The sequence below is a fragment of the Planococcus citri genome, chromosome 5 (assembly GCF_950023065.1).
Source record: "Planococcus citri chromosome 5, ihPlaCitr1.1, whole genome shotgun sequence".
Taxonomy (NCBI): Eukaryota; Metazoa; Arthropoda; class Insecta; order Hemiptera; family Pseudococcidae; genus Planococcus; species Planococcus citri.
In genome coordinates, this window is record NC_088681.1 from 70542706 (window position 1) to 70566111 (window position 23406).

At 34.9% G+C, this 23406-nt stretch overlaps 1 protein-coding gene across 6 annotated transcripts in view; it reads right to left on the bottom strand.

The window, feature by feature from the left end:
• ss (spineless) overlaps window positions 1-23406 on the bottom strand; it is a 176525-nt gene that overhangs the window by 93303 nt on the left and 59816 nt on the right. For all 6 annotated transcript variants that reach the window (XR_010559381.1, XR_010559382.1, XM_065368471.1 and 3 more), the window contains one exon: window positions 4178-4368. Coding sequence is in view for 3 of the 6 variants with exons in the window: in XM_065368470.1 (XP_065224542.1) it covers window positions 4178-4368 (191 nt within the window). In the remaining 3 variants the exon portion in view is untranslated. The remainder of the gene's footprint in view (window positions 1-4177; window positions 4369-23406) is intronic.

Genomic DNA, 23406 nt, shown 5'->3' on the forward strand with positions numbered 1-23406 from the left:
GATTGTGTTTTTTTGCCTTTTTTTTTCTGCCAACTTTTCGCAGAATCTCATACACAGTTGGTAAGGTATATAAGTGTAGATGTACCTACATACAACTGCAACTGCAACTAAACACACGCATGTAGACATACAGTAGCACATGCAGCATTCGCGAGAAGTTCACTTTGCGCATTTGGTTTGGCATTTTCTTATCGCATCTCTCGGTCAAGAATATAAGAGAACGAATTCGCCTAGCAGCCGTGGTCGTAAATAGAAAAATCAATTTAAACCATCCGGCAAGTTTGAATTATACTTATTTAGAGGTCTGCTGGTGTCGATACTCGATGGTATGGTAAGGTATGGTGTATGGTATAGGTTTAAAATGCGAACATTACATAAATTACACGAGTTAGCTTCGCTCTAATCAGAACGATAAATAGCTGCGACGCTGGTTGCGAAAAACTGGAAGCCGATCGTCGTCATGATATCGCGTCTAATGGATGTTTTAATGAATAAAATTGTTAGCAGCGAAAAAAACGACGACACAACAACCACAACCAGCACACTATCGAGCTCGATACAGTGTTAAATCAACCACCACCGATACACCTCGAGAAAGGAGAGAAGAAGCTCTGAAAAAGTAGAAGTGAAAAAACAACAAAAAACACTCGCACACATACAAACGCGCGGCTACGCTGGCGCGAAAAAGAAAGATAGTAAATCATGGTGCACCACTGCACACCACACTGCACAGTCTACGGTTACTTGGGTTGCGACGCGATGTACTGGGAAGCAATATTTTCTCATAAGATTTTGTAAAGTGATATGGATAAGCAGTAGTCACATCGTATGTGTTGAAGCGACTTTAAATCAATTACTAAAAGGTGTCGGACAGTAATTACCGCGCACCACCTTTATTATCAATGAATACTGAATCTTGTTCGACAGTGGTTCTTAAAAAGAACGAAAGAAAAAAAAAACTCGCCATCGTTGTCGATACCATTCGACGTCGTCGTCGTCGTCGGTCTGTCTTCAAATTAAATGTGGGCAATGGGCATCGTGGTAAGTACAAAAGGTAAGGACCGTAACCTACTCGTACAAATTCATCCCCTAAAAAGTAGAAAAGGAGGTGGGTAGGTACTGAAGCATTGTCAAACCCGATAAAGATTACCAACGCCAAGGAGAAGGAAGGGAGGGCAAGATCGGGTCAAAAATTTGCTTTTTTGCAGATCGTGTATGAAAAATTGGAGAAAAATTGACGGAATATTGAGCATATTATTGCGCCGTATCAAGTCAAGGTACTAAACGAAAACAAACCTAATTAATGGGGGGGGGGGGGGGTAGTATTTGAACTAGCAGAAAAATTTCGGATCTGAGTAAAAGTAGATCGAAAGAGCAAGCAGAAATACCCCACCAATCACAGTTTCACGCATTAAAGTTTCAAGAAGTTTTTATGAGGAGTCAAAGGGTCAAGTCTCATAAAATTCTGCCTAAATTAACCTGAAAAGCTGAAAGAACACAATTTGATTACAGTCTGCCAAAGATGGAAATTTTCAATTGATAAAGTCGCAATTTTATTCCTTTTGAAGGAGTTATGGATTGAGGTTGTATCTAAAAATTTTTATAATCCTCGGATTTTGAAACTATCCACTGGAAGTTATTCCTCATGATTTAGATCCCAACCTCACCCTTAACCCCTAAAAAGAATTAAACTGCAATTTCACTAATTGAAAATTTCCATCTTGGGCATATCGTAGGTACTGTAATCAATTGTTTTCAACTTGGAGGGGTGCTAGGCACAATTAAGGGTTATTTCAGGAAATGGAATTTTCTTTTAAAAATCACTTCTTCTTTTCTGCCCAATTATCAGAAAGCTGAACTCCACCTCCTGCCCTTACACACACAGAAAGGAATAAACAAAGTCGCATTTTCACAGGAAAAATAGCAAAAAAATTGAAATTGAAGAAAAATTTGTAAGTATACAATTTTTTTTAGATTTCAATCAAAATTATTTTTTTAAAAAAACTGATTTTTCATACGATTTGTCCCCCCCCCGCCCCTCCAAATTAGTCAATTTTGGTGGAAAAATTGTTTTGGTGATATAATTATTACAAAAGATGCCAAACTACACCATCAACCCAAATTGGGACCCAATTTGCCAATTTTTTCAGTGTTTTATAATAAGTATTTTAAATTTGAAAAAATTGAGTCATGCGATTCTAGGAACCCTTGGCCTACCTTTGAAAACGACCTACCAAACCAAAATTCATGCATGAGTTGAATGCAAAATCAAAATACATCATATAATGCAATTTCAGAAAAACTGAAAATTTTCGATTTTTCTTACTCGTTTTCTTCAAAATAAGGGTTTTTAATTTGGAAAAATACCCCAATCATAACGTAAAAAATTGAAGATTTGAAAATTTGAAAATTTTTTTATACATTTAAATAACCCTTAGAAATGTCTAACATTCCTGCAACTTACAAGTTTGAAAAAAAATCAATTGAAATGAGCCAAAGGTGAAAATTTACAAGCAAAATAGCAATTTTCATCACTTTACCCCCTATTGACAGACAAATTCTTGAACTAGGCCGAGCAAAATCGAAAAAGCACACAAAACACACGACCAGCCAAAATTTTACGTACCAAAATAGCATTTTTTGATTTTTGGTGAATTTACGAAAGAATAAAATTTGGTCTAAAAATGAAAAAAAAATTAAAATTTTACCAGAATGACCTAAAACTTGAAATTTTGATAATTTTTGAATTTAATGACCCCCTCCTCTCTCCTACAATCAACTGAAAACGTTTTTGAACCGTTCACGACAATTCTGGAATCTCCGACAGATTTGTGAAAGTTGAAATTATCACAGATACTGTCGACTTTTCTAATTTCGGACACTTTTTTGATCTTTTTACAGAATTGCTTCAAAGTGAGCAGTGCATCAAATTATGATTCAAAATATTTCAAACAAATTTTACGTAGATTTCAACGTTCAAAATTTTACTGGAAGCTAAAGAACTGCTCAAAACAATTTGAACCCGTTCCCACATCATGCAGGGAGGGGGGAGTATAATTATAATAAATTTCAGCTTTCTAGTTTAATTTATAGACATTTTGTTTTCCCCCCATTTTTGACCCAATTTTGCACTTCAATACTGGAAATTTTGGCTAATGATGTTGATGTATTTTTGCATGCTCTTTTTGAAGAAAAAAAAAGTTCACAATTGAGATACTATCGTTGTTAAAAACGGTTTTAAAGTTGCTCTTAGAATAGCTGTGAGACCTCGGCTTCATCATTTTCACTCTCAATAGGCAGTATACTTCCTGTCTGCACACTGTTCAAGTGTTCAACATATCAAAGGTAGAAAATCTAGATCTGCGATCAATCTCCAATTCTCTCTATACAATTTTCTCACGCAAATCCAGTCGTTTTTGTAAAAAAGCTCATTCACGAAAAGCAATACGCTTCAATTATACGATCTTTCGATGAGAACCATTGTATTACATTGATATCTTCCAGAAAACTACAGAAACTAAAAAGAGAAGAAGGGATGGGTGGGAATTGAAGTTATACCGGATATTCGTTTTTAAAGGGGGAAAAAAAGAAAAAGGAAAAAAAACCTAGTAATATCGGTTAAATCTCTCAAGTTGGCATTCTACGCGAGAATAGCTTGTTTACATATCGCAATCACGGTATACAGTAAGTAAGTATACAGAACAGAACAACAGAGACGAAGACTGGATGAGAGAGGCATGCTATACAGATAGGTATGCAAATTCTCCAGCAACATGCGTACCTTCAGATTTTATTTTTTTTTGCCAAGACGAGGGAAAAAATATAGTGTGAATTACCACCACATATGTATAGCATAAAGCATATGGTTTATATGCTGCTATTTTTCAGACAAGATTTTTGAGCTTCCTCATCAGCAAGGTAGGTAAATGCTAATTTACGTTACGTTAGAAATATAGGTACACGAATGTAATGTAACCAAATCATTCCAGAATATGATACTCTTAAAATATATGCATCATTATACAAAAGCAAACTCAATCAAACAACCATCAATAGGCATTTTGCCACAAAACATGATGACAGCCAACCAATTTTACATGTTACATACAATGCTTCTCAAGCACCTACTAAATCCTACGTGTACGTATACCTAATTGATGTAATTTCAATGACATACCTTGAAAATAACTCTTCGTCCTTAAATAACTAACGGAAAGCCTCAGTATCGAAAGTCGATCTAATTTTGACAATATGTTCTGCTCAAATGGAAGTAAATTAGCCAACGTATCCAATTCCGCGTTCAACCGTTCTCGATGTCGTTTACTAGGATTACTTTTGGTGACGCCATCCTTCGGAGGGGGTTTCAAGCTGTAATCCAGAGCAAAAAAAAAAAAGAAAACGAAATTAGGTAAAGTTAAATGGATGCAAATTATTCGCAAATGTACCTAATGCAATGTAAAATGTATAAGAGTATACTACACTAACTAATAATTACATCTAATAGAATATCGATATTATTACTGCGCAATAAACATTGGGATGCTGTAAACGCGTAAGTATATAAATCGCGCGGCGAGTAAATCAGAAAAACAATTTTTTATAAGTTTTTTAATCATAGCTCTTTGAATTTGGTTGTTCGATCGTATTCTCTCTACTCAATGTTTCTCCTCCTGTATAGCAATGTAATCGTACACGTGAACGGAGTACGTATCCATTCATGAAGGCATGTACCCAACTACACCTTGATTTATTCAACAACATATAAATTTTAATTATAAGCTTGAATAAAAGTGATAGAGAAATGTTCTTCTGAAATGGCACGCCGAGCTATGATTTTCTAATATGTAGTACCGAATGCTCTTCAACTGTCTTGGAACGTCCAGCAACTATGTACCATGTATAGTAAACTACAAATATAATGTTGTAAATACATATTCCCTGTACGTCATGCTGCTTTACCAAATTGACGTGAGAATTACCCCCTTCATACATATTCTACGAAGTGAAAAAAGAATTTCTCAAGTGTAATGCATAAATATAATATGTATTTGCTCCAACTCGTATTTCAAAAACAAAAAATAGTGTAATGTTAAAAAAAAATCAAAACCTAATTCAATTGAAAAAAAAAAACATTAAAAAAACTGAGAAACAGAAAAATTATCACCAGAAGTGAAACTCGACAGAAACTTGTAAAATTTTAGAAAAGAGCCGGAACGGATTGTTTGGCAATTATTGCCAAAAACGTGAGAATTTTTGCAATTTCTGGTAAAAGAGCGACACAAACGAGTGAGACTTTTTGGAATTTCATGTCAAAACTCGCAATTTTTAGCAATTTTTGGAAAAAAACAAGATTTTTTTTGCAAAATTTGCACAAAAGACGAGACTTTTTGACACTTTTGGCAGAAAACCAAATTCCGACAGTAGTTTTATCAAAAGGTAGGGCTTCTCAGCAATTTTTGATGAAAAAAGCAAAACTTTTTTGCAATTGGTAAAATGCAAAACTTCGACAATTTTTGCAAAAAGCAGAACTTTTTGGGTAAGTTCAAGAGAAAAAGCGAAAATTAGGAGCAATTTTGTTGAAAAGCGAAAACTCGTTCAAAAAAAGAATAAAATTTAGAAAATGTTGACAAAATTTAACACTGTTCGCCAATTCAAAAAAGCTCGACAAATTCGACAATTTTGGTGTTTTTTAATAAAAAGTAACGACGTTTTGGTATTTTTTGACAAAAAAACCTCAACTACCGAACACTCATTAGGGGGAGGGAGATTTTTTTTCTAGCAATATTGATAAAAAGCGAGTTATTTTGTAAACTTTTTGACAATTATTGGTAAAAAATATTTGATACGTTTATTTTTTGCAATTTTTGACAATCACCTTAATTCCTATACCAGACAAGCAAAGCTGAAAAAATGTGACTTGGTTTTTTAAAAAATTTGAAAGATATTGATAGGTATTTTTTTAAAAAATTTGCAAAAAGTGAGATTCTGACAATTTTATTGAGCAAAAATCTGCTGGAGGCTCCAGAATAGCTCAAAATGATTCGAAACCGTTTTCAACTGATTCGAGGGGTCAAAAACATAGGATTAGGATACCTGCCAAAATTCAGCTTTCTAGTCCAATTTGGTAAAATTTCAATTTTTCCACATTTTTGGGCTGAATTTGATTTTTATTAAAAATCCACAAAAAATTTAAAAATGTGCTATCGGCACCTAAAATTTTTGTTACGATGTCTTTTTGCACGCGTTTTCGGTTTAGCTTGATCTTGTTCAAAGATTTTTCTGCCAATAGGGATAGGTATGGCCACCTTCTCAGTAGGGTGGGAGGGTGGTGTCCTCATCCATCTTTTTCCCTTCATGCTGCCAAACTTTTTAGCCATAAATTGAATTTTCGAATTTTCAAAGTTTGATATCGAAGTATCACGCTCCTAGAAAAGGAATCAGAAAAAAATTCTTCATTTTTTTGATTACATACATACAAGAACTCGAAAATGACCAAAACTACTCCCGTTTCAAATCTGTTGCGCCTACAGCAGATTTCCAATAGGACACACTGTATACCTACAATATGATTTTGCAACAAATGTACGCACACACTGATATACGTACGAAAACAAAACACACATCCGCCAGACCGGCCGCAAAGAAAGTTGAAATTCGACACCTAATTGGTAACTCGCTGCGATGCGGTGGCGGGTTAAAAAAATTATACGCGCAATAATTCATCTAATTTTCTTGCATCTCTCTCTGCTGGACCAAATCTTCCATGACCAGCAGCGTTAATCAGCAAAATCACCGAACTATACGCGCGGTAAGAATTTATAAAAAATATCAATCAGCATTGCGACCTATTTCAATAAACGTATCAATTAACCACGGCAATCAAGTTGCGCTGTTGCGCTACCACCAGCGCTACCATCGCGATCGCGCCTTCACAAAACATTAAATACGCAAACGAGAATTATTTTCTCTCTTTGCCCTATGTAATGAGATCTTGTAGTACATCGTATTAACGCATTAAATGCATTTCTCATACGCGAGTTTCGAGTAAAATACCACTTAGATCTTCGAACGTTTAGGCACAGCCTATACTTATTTAGAGGTAGAGCGACGGTGCGGTTAGTTCAAGTCGCCAACGAACGCGAGTACTTCTTGGAAATCATTTTCTCTTCTGTAGGTATTTATTTATTCTGTTTTTTAAAAAAAACGCGACATTGTACGAGCAACGAGCGTAAGAAAGTTTCGAAGTATTGATGTGTAGAAAGGAATAGGAGAAGTGTGTCTGAGAAATGCATTTTACCGACTTTTCGATGAAAAAGTTGGGTACTGTTTTTGTTGCGATATAGTGAAAGTTGAGCCGGGGAGTGACTTTTCTTTACGTTTTGAAGGTCTAGAATCAGTGGATCACGATACGATAATTCCCCGAAAAAATGATTATGATGACGAAATTTCAAGCTAGCAGCCTAGTTAAAAAATTTCAAATTTGATCAAAATTGGTTCAAACATTCCTGAGAAATTCAATTTTAAATAAATTTGTGTGCCAAGTTACCCCACATGAATTTCCACACAGGTACCTCATATTGTCGGTGATTAACCCTTTCGGCTACGAGACAAACTGACGGATAAAATTCGAAGTGCTTTAAACTGAGTAAGGCCGGTTGCTACCTAGAACTCAAAATTTGCTGGAAATCGCACATTCAGAAAGTATTCATGTCACAAATGGCAATAAACCGTAAATTGACTATTTTTCGATTCATGACACCAAATAGCATTATAAATCAAAATCAAGCCTTCTGAGGCATCTGATATTTCAAGATGAAAATACTGATAACAAGCATTTTTAAAAATAGAAAAAAAGATGAGCTAAAATAAAATAAGTTTGTGTAATAAAAGAAATTTTTGAAGAAAAACAAGGCATGCGACTTCAGATGGTTATTCAAACTGCAAATGTTTGAAGGTGTTTGCTTGTGGGAGGATTAAAATTGATGGAAAAATCTTTGTGTTATAGAGAGCATTTTTCAAAATTTTTAAAACCCGTGTCACAATTCAACCTTAAAAGTATGACATCATTTTCATTTTCTGACACATACATCTCTCTTGAGATAATTTGCTTGGGTGAGTAAGTTACCTCAGAAGATGACTAGGTGAACTTTTGCGAGCATTTGAATTTTATGATAGATACTGTGTCATAATACAGCCCTCAATCTGTTTGTCATAAGGAGATAATAAAAATAAAATACGTACGTCATGTTGTGGAATTACTGGAATTGCTTTTTAGAAGTCATCTTACAGATAATGAATTGATTGAGCGCAGTCTTTATGACACAGTATCCATCATAAAATTCAAATGCTTGCAAAAGTTTACCCAGTCATCTCCTGAGGCAACTTACTCACCCAAGCAAATTATCTCAAGAGAGATGTATGTGTCAGAAGATGAAAATGATACATATTTTTCAGAATTTCATTGAAAATTAGCGTTGAATTGTGACATGGGTTTTCAAAATTTTGAAAAATGCTCTCTATAACACAAAGATTTTTCCATCAATTTTAATCCTCCCACAAGCAAACACCTTCAAACATTTGCAGTTTGAATAACCATCTGAAGTCGCATGCCTTGTTTTTCTTCAAAAATTTCTTTTTTTACACAAACTTATTTTATTTTAGCTCATCTTTTTTTCTATTTTCAAAAATGCTTGTTATCAATATTTTCATCTTGAAATATCAGATGCCTCAGAAGACTTGATTTTGATTTATAATGCTATTCGGTGTCATAAATCGAAAAATAGTCAATTTAAGGTTTATTGCCATTTGTGACATGAATACTTTCTGAATGTGCGATCTCCAGCAAATTTTGAGTTCTAGGTAGCAACTGGCCTTACTCAGTTTAAAGCACTTCGAATTTTATCCGTCAGTTTGTCTCGTAGCCGAAAGGGTTAAACGCGGAAGCTGTGAAGTTTTGGATCGTGATGATAGTCGTCGATTGTAGGAACGGTGGTGGACTTGTGAGATTTCAAATGTCATAAAAATCGGTTCAGTCGTTTTCTAGATATTAATTGATGATTTTTTTTTTTTAAATCTGTTAATTCATTTCGTCGTCGTCGTCGTCGTTAAAGAAAAATCATTCATGAACGAATTGATTATTTTTTGGAAGAACCATTCGCGTACGAATAGAATCATTTTTAGCGAATCATTCGCCAACGAATTGATTAATTCATTAATTTATGAATCAATTCGTTCGCGAATGACTCACCGAAAATTATTCAATTCGTTCGTGAACGATTCATCAAAAATTGATTAAATGAATCGATTCGTTCTCGAATGATTTACAAAAATTATTCAATTCGTTCGTGAATGATTCACCAAAAATTAGTCGAATGAATCGATTCGTTCGCCAACGAGTCACTTATATGAATCAATTCATTTGCGAATGATTTACTAAAAATTATTCAAATCGTTCGCGAATAGATAATTTGACTCGTTCGTGAATGATTCACCATAAATGAATTGAATGAATCGATTCGTTCGCGAACGAGTCACTTACACAAATCAATTCGTTCGCGAATGATTCACCATAAATGAATTGAATGAAACGGTTTGTTCGCGAACGAGTCACTAATACAAAATCAATTCGTTCGCGAATGATTCATTAAAAATGTTTCAATTCGTTCGCGAATGATTCACTAAAAATTATTCAAATCGTTCGCGAATAGATAATTTGACTCGTTCGTGCATGATTCACCATAAGTGAATTAAATAAATCGATTCGTTCGCGAACGAGTCATTGCACTATACAAAATCAATTCGTTCGCGAATGATTCATTAAAAAATGTTTCAATTCGTTCGCGAATGATTCACCATAAATGAATTGAATGAAACGGTTCGTTCGCAAAAGAGTCGCTTATACAAATCAATTCGTTAGCGAATGATTCACCATAAATGAATCAAATGAATCGATTCGTTCGCGAACGAGTCATTGCACTAATACAAAATCAATTCATTCGCGAATGATTCATTAAAAAATGTTTCAATTCGTTCGCGAATGATTCACCATAAACGAATTGAATGAATCGATTCGTTCGCAAACGAGTCACTTCACTTACACAAATCAATTCGTTCGCGAATGATTCACTAAAAATGATTCAATTCGTTCGCGAATAATGCACCATAAGTGAATTAAACAAATTGATTCGTTCGCGAATGATTCACCATAAATGAATTAAATGAATCAATTCGTTCGCGAACGAGTCATTGCACTAATACAAAATCAATTCGTTCGCGAATGATTCATTAATAAATGTTTCAATTCGTTCGCGAATGATTCACCATAAACGAATTGAATAAATCGATTCGTTCGCGAACGAGTCACTTACACAAATCAATTCGTTCGCGAATGATTCACTAAAAATGATTCAATTCGTTCGCGAATAATGCACCATAAATGAATTAAACGAATCGATTCGTTCGCGAACGAGTCACTTACACAAATCAATTCGTTCGCGAATGATTCACCATAAATGAATTAAACGAATCGATTCGTTCGCGAACGAGTCACTTACACAAATCAATTCGTTCGCGAATGATTCACTTGTTCAACCACCAATCGTTCGTGAAAGATTCGATTCAATTCGCTTCGCTTAATGGTGAACTGTTCACAATGCCCAGCAACATTTTCATTTTCAAGTGACTTGACCTCATCATAGACACAGACACCCTAATGGAAATTCCCACACCACCAACCCAACACCATTGCGTACAGTTTTGTGACTGTCTAGTGTCTACATTACAAACCATCGTAGTACCTACAAAACAAATACAAACATAGAATCAATCACAGGTAGGTATACCACAGTCCATGGCATGGCATGGCATGGCATAGTAGTACAACCTACAATGTTAAAAATGTGCGTGAATGGTCGGTCAGTCATCTTTGGCGCGGCGTTGAATGTCTGGACGACACGACAACTGACGTCACACACAAGAATTACACGGCATCAGCACAGCACAGCACACCAGTATTGTGCAGCAGAAGCATTGCTATGCTATACATATACCTACATACAAATACGAAAACATCACACCACACTCACACAACAACAACAGTACGATCCTCCAAATGTTCTAGGTCAGGGTTGCATGACTAACGATTCGTAATTGACTTGATATTTTTACGCCTTCCGTGCGACGGCCAGCGCCATCGCCGACACCCGGCTCTCCCGTTTCAAACAACGTTACTGCACGCATTTTGGAAATTACCAAATACCAATAAACACGCCGAGCCGTTCTATCCATCAATTGGTCGCGATCGCATCCCTTCGTCAAATTAGCCAGACTACGGCTACGGCTACGGCTACGGCTACGCATACGTAATCAGTTACATGTATCGTTTGTCACTTTCGTCACGGTTCTCCTACCATCGTCATCGTCATCCTCCTCCATCGTATGCACTTGAGATGATCCATGTACCTATACCTATACATAAATCCTCTTACACTTGTCCTCCTCCATCATCATCATCACATCACCCACGAGGCATCCTCCATTTTCTCACTCTCGAGTATTCGATTCATCATCTACAGTACACAACAGCGCAGTACTTGAATTTACGAGTAGGTATATATTTCCAATACACCTGACTCTCGCTCTCGCATATGGTTACAGAATATTTATGTGCATACGCGTATATATGACGAATACAGGACGCAACCGCAACATACCATTAACCAATTGGAAGCTCGCGAGTACGCGTTCACACATATGTGTATTTTGCCAACTCATTCTCCAACACCTCTACCACTCCATCCACCATCATCGTCAACGCCATACCACTTGTACACTTGTACAGTATGTATTACGTACAATAAAGTACGTATATATACGATATTGAAATTACACCAGCAACCAGCACATTTGAAAAGAAGGCGGTTCTTCCAAACCACGATTCACGTCCTCGTCTCTCAATTCAACATAGCAGTCCGATTTAACAACCAACCATCAATCTACATCCTATCAAACAAGGACAACTCCAAACAACTCTTGCAAACAAGCCTCCGGCAATAAGCACATTACATTATTATAGTATTTCACAAAGAAATTTATCCCAAGTTCTTCATTCCCTCTTCCCTCCTCCTCTTCTTCTTCTTCTTCTTATATTTCTCAGTTGTATACTATAAAATAAACAACACGAGTAATATTGTGGGGCTCGACAACATTCGAGCTGTCCATCAGCAGCAATCCGAACAAGTCATAATATGCAAAGTGAACAGAGCGACCCTGGGCAGGAGATTAATATAATCGTTTGCTCAGCAATCACTGAGTGACGGCTCAAAATACAAATATTGGCCAGACAACAGGGCGTTAAATTCAGAAAAATTGCACAACAAGAAAGAATCAGGACCCAGATGGAAAAAGTCACCAATAAATCAGAGATCAAAGCCGCGGTATAAAACTTAAAAGAAGATTGAAAATTCTTTTAAGAAATAGCGTTTCGTTGATGGAAAAATCAATAGAAGATGTTGCAATGAATTTCATGGCGTTTTCGCTGATTCGAAATTCAATAAGCATGGCCACTCATTTTCTCATTACTTCGTTAATTCATTTCAAAATTGAAGCAATTTCACTGGGATTCTCAATTCTCATTGCAAACCATGAATAAGTGAAAACAGTGGAGACAATTACTATAACCGATTCAATCATAAGGTACGTTAGATGTACTTTCAAGAGGACATCTTCTCAAAAGTTTCAATTTGTGAGGTGAGAAGGGAAGAAGAGGGTCAAAATTTATTCGAGTCGAAAGTCTTTCATTTTCAAAAAAAATTGGCAAAAATTAAGATGAAAAAGAACATACACAGTCATGGAACACTTCAAAATTCGATCGAAAAAATATAAAATCAGAACGCTGCATTGCAGTAGAAATTTGTCAAAAACTTAAGACTTAAATTTCGGTAAATTCGACAAAAAAGAAAAGTTTACCGGATTTTTGATTTAAAAAACAGACCATTTTTTACAATTTTTGCAGAAAAACGGAAGGTTTTCGGCAGTTTTAGTAAAAAAGCTAAAAAGTTGAAAATTTTGACAATTTTGGCTCTTTTGGTAAAAAAAAAGAGAAATTCTCATATTTTTCGACAAAAATAAAAAAGCAGAAATTATTTAAAATTTTGGAAATAAAACACGAGTTTACGGGCTAAAAGTGTAGAATGTTTTCAACAATTTTGGTGAAGAAAAAAACTGGAATTTTCGACGCTTTTAGCCGAAAAAATTGAAAAGTTTTTCATGGTTCTGGCAGAAGAAGAAAAATAAACAGAAGACTACTGACAATTTTGGTAGAAAAGCAGAAATTTTGGAAATTTTTAGCAAAACAAATTTAAAAAAAAAAAACATTTTCCGCACTTGACAAAAAATCAAAAATTTTTCAAAATTTTAGCACAGAAAACATATTTTTGACAAATTTAGTCTTTATGGCCGGGCCTTTCGGTCGCTTAGGACCCAAATTTCCAAAATCCGTTTCTATCGGTTCAAATCCAAAATTTTCTGCATTATTTTATTATTTTTTTTTAATGTAGGTAAGTAAATAAAAATTTGTCGTCCATAAATAAGTATACCTATATTAAGTTTGGATTATACGCTATTTTTCACTTCCTAAATCGATTGATGGATGTTTGAGCATTTCTAAAGAATATAATATAAATAGAGACCAGACCCCAGTAAATTTTTCAATTTTTCTGTTTTCGAAAAAAAAGGGGGGGGGAAATAGGATTCGGGGAAATGTCCGTTTGTGATACACATAATAATTGATAAAATTAATGTCTGTAAACATTTTTTTGGAAATTTTTCATTTATGGGCAGAATCATTCTAAATACGCACCTTTTCACCCAAAAAAATCAACAAAAAAAATGAAAAATTGATATCTGTACTTTTTTGAAAATGTTTCATTTCTAGACGGAGTACCTAATTTTAGTACCTAATTTGAATTGAGGTTTTGAAATTCGCGTTTTCCCCAAAATTCATGTTGTTGTTCATATTTCAAGGTATTACGACTTCGATGACATTCAATTATTTTCAAAGCTTTCAATATACCTAATCCACCTGTCATCGTTACGATTATCTTTCAATGTCTTTCTTGATCGTCCTGCTGTTTGCATTCTTAAAGCAGGCCTAAATATACGAGCTGATGGGACAATGTGGCATAATTTTTATCATCCTGCTCCTGCTACCTACTCGTATACGACAAAACATTCTGAAAACGAAGCGAAGGCGTTATTATTGATATAGGCCACCTATATCATTATGTTTGTGTTGTTGAAAATCATTTGAAAATTTTCCTCGTTAGGTAGATGAGCGACGTGCGAAGGTTAATGATGAACAATTATCGTACATACACAGTGCAGCTTGTGGTATAATATAATATTAGGCTATATCTATCACATAAAAGGTGTAAGTATAGGTTCATGGTTCACTATAATGTCTCGTATACGTATCTTGAAGTAAGGTTTATATTTTGTAAAAAAAAAAAAAAAAAATAGTTTCATTACGAATTTGAACGTACGAGTATAAGCAAATGATGGGAATATAACATTCGAAATGTAATGGAACCTAACCTCGAATATCTCGCGGATTTTTTTTTATCGTCGTTAATTCCGAATCCTTATAATATTTTAATTAAGTTCTCACAAAGTATACGTACGTTTGCTGATGGCTGTTAGTTAAGCGACCATAGAATATAGGTATATATATACCTGGTGTTTATTTATGATTTTTTCATTTTTCAATTTTTTTTTCTCTCTCTCTTTCTAATCTTTCATCGGAGTTAACACTACAATAACTAATATCCTATACACCCACGAAGTTGAATACGGTATCCGATTCCGATTTAATACATTCCACTTGTTTAATATACATTTATACTATACTTCGTGTATTCGTTTACTTTTACGTATGGTGTAGTTTGGCTACTTGGTTGATTTATTAATTAAGCTGAGAACGAAGACCGAATTAGCGTAGCGGGAAGCCAAAAAGCTACCTAATCAAATCCATATGATTCGTTATACCTACTCGTACTCGTATTTGTTTATTGTATACTATCTCACACGTTGGCGTTCTTTTTACATACCATTCACTAACACATATACATAAATATCGTGTTGCTTTTGCATTGCTAGCCTATGTGTAGGGCCGTAGGTATACCTATTACCTACCTATTCCTCCTCATGTGTTGGTTAATTGTGAAAAAATTTACCGTTTGAAAAAATCGTTGTTATTTTTAATTAATGCGGCGCTAATTAAATTTTAGTTATTAAATTTTTGGCTCATTTTTTAACTTGTAGCTACCAGAGTTCAACATTTTTTTTTCAAGTTGGTATTCATGTACCTGTAGCGATGTTGGTCAATGAGTAGGTACTCGTAGATGGAAAAAATGTATGGGATTTGTAAATTATGGAATAACGTATCGCGAAAAGTTCGCGGTATCTTTTTTTGAAAGTTATATTTTACCAGAAATTATTGCGATAGGATGTTCAGCCGGAAATCATAATAAAAGCATTACCTACCTAATGTCTCGATTGACTATAGTGATTAAGAATAGGTAATAGGTATACGTTAAATGATGAAAAACATTTTTCCCCTGCTAGAGTAATGAAAAATCTAAATAATTGTGGAGATGAAAAATATCGACGAAAATTTACTCGCATTTTATGTATACAGCGTAGATAAGTGTGGTGAAGTAATGTAATGACATAGTTTATGTTGAAACATTCGAAGAAAAATTTCTCTCGCAATTTAATAGCTTTTAGCGAAGAAATTTACGATTTCGACAGCCTCGGATACATGTATATTGTATACGTCTGTGGTGGACATGGCTATGGCTACATGCGGATGTAATTGAGCACGATTTCAGGATATCGACGTTTACGGCTTTTAGCTTCTCAAACCAGCGTAACCGAAGAGTCAGATAGCTACATTCAAAAAACATACGAGTCCGAAAAAGTACAAATTTTTTCAGAATGTAGGGTTAGGTATGTGGATTCAGCGTTGCCACCTTGGAAAAAGTATTCTGGATCTGACATTATAGGAATTTCACGTACCAAAAAATCTAAAATGAATAACATGTACGTGATGTACGTATTATTGAATTTATTTTCAAAATACCGATGCTCACAGCTGTTTTTTGTGGTGGCATGCAGGGGGCGAGGAAGTTTTAAAAATATCGAAAAATGTTTATAAAAATTAAAAAAGTGAAAGACTTTGAGGAAAACATGAACTTTGACAAAAAGAGAAGCTTCGAAGAAGTTTTGTAAAAAAAAAAAAAAACGAGACTTTTTTTGGAAAACTTTGAAACAGAAAGAGGACTTTTTAAGTACGTAGGCGAGGTAAAAATCATATCGGACGTGTCAACAAAAAAAGCACAAATTTTTCAGCAATTATGCCAAAAATCTCGACTATTTGTGACTTCCCCATTAAAAAATTACTTCCTGAGAATTTTTATAAAAAAACATATTTTTGGGAAATCTTGACGAGAACAGAACTGTCTGACAATTTTGCCAAAAATTAACCTTTTTTGACAATTCTACGAAAAGTGGACACTTCGTGACTATTTGGCCAATTTTGGAACATTGCAGCGAACTTTTTAAACAAATAAGGTGAAAATCAATTCTTTTTGGATATTTGGGGTGGGGAGGGAGTAATGGTATTTTATCCTACTAGTAAAATAAAGTGATTTTTGACGATTTTTGAGGTTTATTTCCCGAGCAAAGCGAGGGAAGTAATTAAAAATCGTCGAAAATCACTTTATTTGACTAGTTGAATAACATATTTTATCCAAACGTGGGAAGAAAACGCGCATTTGATCACTCGAGCGACCAGCGAGAGTGAATAAAGTAGCGTTTTATTGTACTAGTAGGATAAAAAAGATTATGAACTTACAACTTTCGAGAATTAGCATTCCTCAGAAAATGAAATGAACAAAAAAAGGCCTGCTTACATCTATCTCCTTTATCTTAATACAAATTATACCGTATGATGAAACATTTTTTTACACGATGAGTACCTACTTATCTTATTACTTGAGTTTGCTTTTGTCAAAAGCAATTGATGACATTTCAGTAGAATTTGACAATATTGTATTAAAAATAGTGAAAAACATCTTAAAATAACAAAGTCATAAAAACAATATACACAATTGCCAAAAAATGTGATGAAATTCCAGTAAAATTCGGCAAAAAATTGTTATTTCCATTGATCGTAATTTTCTTTCATGTGTTCTTATTTGGTTTTAACATGCTTTCAAGACTTTTTCACCCAAGGTGTGCCTCTTTTAATGTTGATTTGCTATGATTTCGACGCTTAATATATGTTTTTAGGTGATTTTAACATTTTTTTTTTGTTGCGAATTTTGCTACATTTTGGCAACATTTCTCTGTAATTTCATTACTTCTTGGTAATTTGTTGTTGTTTTCAATGTTGTTTTTCATTTTTCGCGAGTTCAGTCGTTTTGAAGCTAATTTTTTTGACAAGTTTTATTATAATTTCATTACTTTTTGGCAATTTTCAGAAATTTGTATCGTTTTTTTGTCACTTAAACGTGTTTTGCTTTACAAATTTTCACGCGATTTTTGCCAAGTTATCCCAAAATTTATCACTTTTTGGCAATTTTCATCGATTTTCATGTTTTTTTTTTTAGTTTTTTTATGTTCTGTTGTATTTTTTTTTAGCCAAATTTTTGTAAAAAATGATGGCTATTGCGGTAGGCCCAACTTTGGATAAAAAGGTCAGAGGTCAAAAATTTTGATAGTTCTCGACGTTTTGACCTCAAACTAGACGATTCCCGGGGTGTCAGTTTTTATATATTATAGGTTTATAAGTTTCAGCACTTTTCAGCGCGACGGTGAATTTTACATTTTATGATCTGGAACCGGTTCTAATTGATCAAATAAGGTCAAACTTGAAGAAAAGGGTTCTTTTAAGACCTAAAATTGACCCCCACAGTTTGAAGGGTCAAAGTTGAAAATTACAGGAAGGTCATTTTTTTGGAGGGGCATAATAAGGCCCCAAATGAACGAAAATAGTCCAAAATCATACCGTAGGTCAGTACCTCTATTGTGATCAGCATATCCAAATTTCAGCTTCCTAGGTCATCCCCACCCTATTTTAGGCGGGGAAAACCACATTTTACCCCTATTTTTGACCCCCTCACCCCTTAAATTGACTCAGGGGGTCCAAATTCTCAGCATACAATGAGAGGGCGCTCCTTAAATGCTTTTTGCAGGATTCAACCTTCCAACTCTATTTGACCCCTCTCCAGGGTCAAAACAGTGGATTTTTGCGTGTTTTTTGACGTTTAGCCAAACCTACAGCCCCTCCAAATTGACCTAGAGGGTTCAAATTTTCACAGTACATTGGAAGGGTGTACCCGAAGTGCCTTTTGCAGGTTTCAACCTTCCAACCCCATTTGACCCCTCCCCAGGGTAAAAAAAGTAGACTTTTTCATCAATTTTATGTGTTTTTTGAAAATTTCGACGTTTAGCCAAGCCTACAGCCCCTCCAAATTGACCTAGAGGGTCCAAATTTTCACAGTGCATTGGGAGGATGTACCCGAAGTGCCTTTTGCAGGTTTCAACCTTCTAACCCTATTTGACCCTTTCCAGGGTCAAATGTGTTTTAAGATGTTTAGCCAAGCCTACAGCCCCTCCAAATTGACCTAGAGGGTCCAAATTTTTACAGTACAATGGGAGGATGCACCTGAAGTGCCTTTGCTGGTTTCAACCTTCCAACCCCATTTGACCTGTTTCAGGGTCAAGACAGGTTTGTTACCACATTTTTTAAAGGAGGAAGAAGAGAGTTGGGTGAAGCCTGAGGGGGGTGCAGGATGGGACGAAGTCCCCACGCTAACATAAGAACGAAATTGTGGAAGGAGTGAGTTGGGCAAAGTCCAAGGGGGGTTCAGGGGGGACAACGTCCCCCCATACTCAGACGAAGCACAGGAGTGAAGCCAGGGTGCGAGTAGGTCATGTGCCCTCAATGTTTCTGGCACAAAAATTTGGCTCTTACATAGCGGCAGACTGCTACGACTTTTTTTTTTTTACAATTTTTCATTCAATTTTTGTCAAGTTGTGCTGAAATTTCATTACTTTTTGTCAATTTTTATGAAGCTATACTTTTTTTGACTTTTTAGGTAAGTATTCCATTTTAATATGTTTTTTTTTTTTTACAATTTTTCATGTAATTTTTGCCCAGTTAAGTATCCTAAATTTTTTATCACTTTTTGGCAATTTTCAACTTTTTTCATTTCTTAATTTTGATACCATTTTAGTATCTATGTTTGTTGTATTTTTTTCTGATTTTTTCCCAGTTTTGTAGGATTTTAATTTTACAGAAAGTGTATCAGTTTCTAATGATTTGCAACGAGTTCAATGTTTTATTGTTATTGTTTTTTTTTTTTTTTTTTTTTAATAACATGCGTTTTTGCAGTATTCTGTAGAAATACTCGTGTCAGGGAACTGATTTGAAAAGAAAAATCAAGACCTAAAGTTTGAATACAGCAGATCTAACTTAAGTGGTAAAAAAATTGTCGATGGCAACACTGTATGGATGTGCGTAAGTTGAAATTCCAAGGGGAAGGGGAGCTCTTACAGTTGATCAACATTTCTCGATCAAGAAGTCGAGATTTGGTTATTGTTAATGTTTTTTTTTCTTGTAAGAGTTGTAAGAAAGGTAAATACTTGCAGAACGTTTTCTATGTAGTTTGACAACAAAGGTGTATACTTTTGTTAAAGAAAAATACCTGTAATAATAATTTAATACGTACTGTTGTAAGAAAAATCGCGCTACAAGTTTAAATCAAAGCTCGTTTAATCGAAATACATAACTATACCAAATGGGTCGCTGCCTAAATTGAAGGTTTGTAGTTGCAGCAAAAAAGGCGCAAACGAGGTTAAATCGGTGGCAAATAAAAAACAGCTTCAAGTTAAGCCAGGGGTAGAAAAAAAATTGTGTATAATTTAAAACGGCAACTAGTATACGCGCTGCAGCTAGGTGCTGTACGAGTACGAGTAGAGTAAACGTATATACGCCGCGCCGGGGATACTTTTCTAAAAGTCTTGTTTATTGTGAATTCTGCCGTGAATTGGAGTTGATTGACGGCTACGAGTATAACAAATACACATTCGTGACTTTGGCCCATTATAATGGACCATTAAAGCTTTCAGTCTAAATACTTTTCTTTTAGACAAAGGCCATAATGTCCCTTACGCCGGCTACCTTTTTCCACGTAATTAATTTGTTTTGATATCGTATCGTATATAGAATAATATTCGCCGCACTCCCCCTGCCCATGCCCCCACATCGTCGGTGTACTTGCGTCTATCGTCACCGTATAGTGTTCAGTATGCGAGATATTGAGCTATGTGCACTTATATTTTAACATAAATATACACAGTGACTGCTTAAAAGTGTTCTACGAGTACGTATACCTACCTACTGTATTAGTTTAATTTACATATTTCGTATTAAAATGCTGAAACCACACGAGCTCTTTTCATATTCACCCACCTTGACTCGACTTGCACATAAGCTATTCGATATCTGATCAAATGTAGGTAGGTATATATGGAAAAAAGAATATTTTCCTATTTTTCACCCCATATAGTGCATTTGGGTAGGCACCTGTATATAAGCTACCGCGCTACCTACATTTAGATTTTGACTTTATGTTCTTATCTAATGAGTTCCCCTTGATGAAAATGCGACTGTCATGTACCTATCTTTTTTTTATATAAATATAGGTATACCCAGCCAAATACACATGGTGTAGAGGTACCTGTGTCGAAAGTAGGGGGCATACAAGATGACACTTGAAAGCACGAGGTGAAACTATGACGAGGGTAATAATAATAATTTAGCGGTCATTTCGAGCCATAATACCCCTAATCCGAATAAAATGATGACGTCCGACCTTATACTGTCTCCTGTGTATAATAATGACGGAACCGAATTAAAAAAACGACGGTCGCCATTATTTTGTAGCTTCGCATAATATTCTCGTACGTATAATATACCGAATTAAAAAAGTTTTTAAAAAAAACATTCGCGATATAATTTTTTTTAGGGTTTTTAGTACAGAATTCAGTGTGTGTATTGTGTACGTATTGTTTACCCCCATAAATTTCGTCGTCGCGCGCCTTTCATCTATACGTGGTGTAATAACTTTAATGGAGGGTTAATTAAAGTAAAAGCCGACGCGATTGGTCGAGGTGATTAGAATTGGTTTTTACAGTCTTTCTGCGCTTATGCTGGCTTGATTTAATAATTTATTACTCATATTGTCAAATATGCACGATTTTTAAAAACTTGAAAAAAAATATACCTACGATGAATTCTTCTCATTACCTATGTTAAGACTTTTAAAAACGAAAAATATGATCAAATTTTGGAATTTTGATATTGTGTCATATTTTCTGATATTTTAATATTACGTCGTATATCAGACTTTTGAAAAACTTTGAAGAAAAATTCATATTAGAGACTTTTCAAATACTTGAAAAAAAAATAACGAACCTTTGAAATGGGAAATCTAAGCATTTAGTCAACTTGAACAAAAAACATATCCATGATTTAAAACTTTCCTCAAACAGGAGACTTTACTTCAATTTTTAACCGAATTTTTACTTTTGTGTCCTGTTGTTTCAATTTCATTATGATCATCGCCCCCCCCCCCCTATGTGTCAGAAATACCATAGTTTCCGTCGAAAAATTCAAAAGCCTTCATTTTTGGTAATACGATCCAATTTGTAAGCAAAATTGTGAAAAATCTTTGGAATTTTTGCCAAAAGTGCCAAAAATAAGTTTCTTTTGACAAGTACTAAAAAATTTTCCTCTTTTCTAAAACTATTGTCTGTAACTTTTTGCTTTTTTGATATCGTTTTTTGCAAAAATTGAGCTAAAATTTTTAAAAAATTGTCAAAAATTGTCTACTTTTTGGTCGAAATTGCCGAAAGTCTTCTGTGCTTTTGCCAAAATTTATGTTTTTTCCCCTTATCAAAATTGTAAAAAAAAAAACTTGTTGTTTTTTCCTACAGTGACAAAAATTCCTGTTTTGCTGAAATTGCTATAAATGCCTGGTAGTCGGGGGGCCTGCATAAGGATCACCTGCACCCCCTGCCGATTCTCCGGGACAACTTTTTTCTTAAAGGGGAAGTCCTAAGGAACATTTCTAGCCCTTGTCCTCAAAAAAAAAGTGGCCCTACTTACAAATGGCGGCCATTTTGATTGACAGGTCAGCCGAAATCGCAGGTTTTGCGTTCCGACATAAGACTTTCACAGAATTTTTTAAACCGTACAAAGGTAGACCGAAAGAGCTGGCAAAAATTCATCACCTGTCAAAATTTCAAGTGCTAAAGTGCCTTTTTCGATTTTTGGCGAATTTTCAAAAATCAAATTTTGGCCAAAATGTGAGAAAAATCAAAATTTTACCAAATTAACCTAGAAAGCTGAAATTTGGGATATATTCTATTTTCGTCCAGCCAAGTCGATTGGAAACTGTTTCAGACCGTTTTGAGCAGTTCTGGAGCCTCCAGCAGATTTTTGAAACTCGAAATTCTGACAAAATTTCATCAAATGGAGTTGGAAAGCCGAAATTCATTCTGCAAATTAATTTCAATACGCTATAAAGTCGACAGCAGGTGATTTTCAAGTCGTTTTGGAGCCTCCAGCAATTTTTTGAAAATTACTGGAGCCTCCAGTAGATTTTTAAAACTTGAAATTTCCCCAAAATTTCATCAAATGGAGTTAGACAAGCTGAAATCAACTCTGCATTTCAATTTTAACACCCTCTGAAGACGACTTCAGGCGAGTTCCATTAATTTTGGAGCATCTAGCAATTTTTTGAAAATTACTGGAGCCTCCAGTAGATTTTTGAAACTTGAAATTTCCCCAAAATTTCATCAAATAGAGACGGCAAGCTGAAATTAACTCTGCACATCAATTTTAACACCCTCTGAAGACGACTTCAGGCGAGTTCAAGTAATTTTGGAGCCTCCAGTGACTTTTTGAAAAGTTTCATCGCGTTTTTAGGAGAATGGAAATTTCTAAACAGTAGCTGGAAGTTTCAAAACCACTTGAAACCACCATGCAGTCAACTTCATATTGTATTGAAATTAGTTTGAAGAGTAAATTTCGGCTTGCTAACCCCATTTGATGAAATTTTGGGAAAATTTCAAGCTTCAAAAATCTACTGGAGGCTCCAGTAATTTTCATAAAATTGCTGGAGGCTCCAAAACGACTTGAAAATCACCTGCTGTCGACTTTATAGCGTATTGAAATTAATTTGCAGAATGAATTTCGGCTATCCAACTCCATTTGATGAAATTTTGTCATAATTTCGAGTTTCAAAAATCTGCTGGAGGCTCCAGAACTCCTCAAAA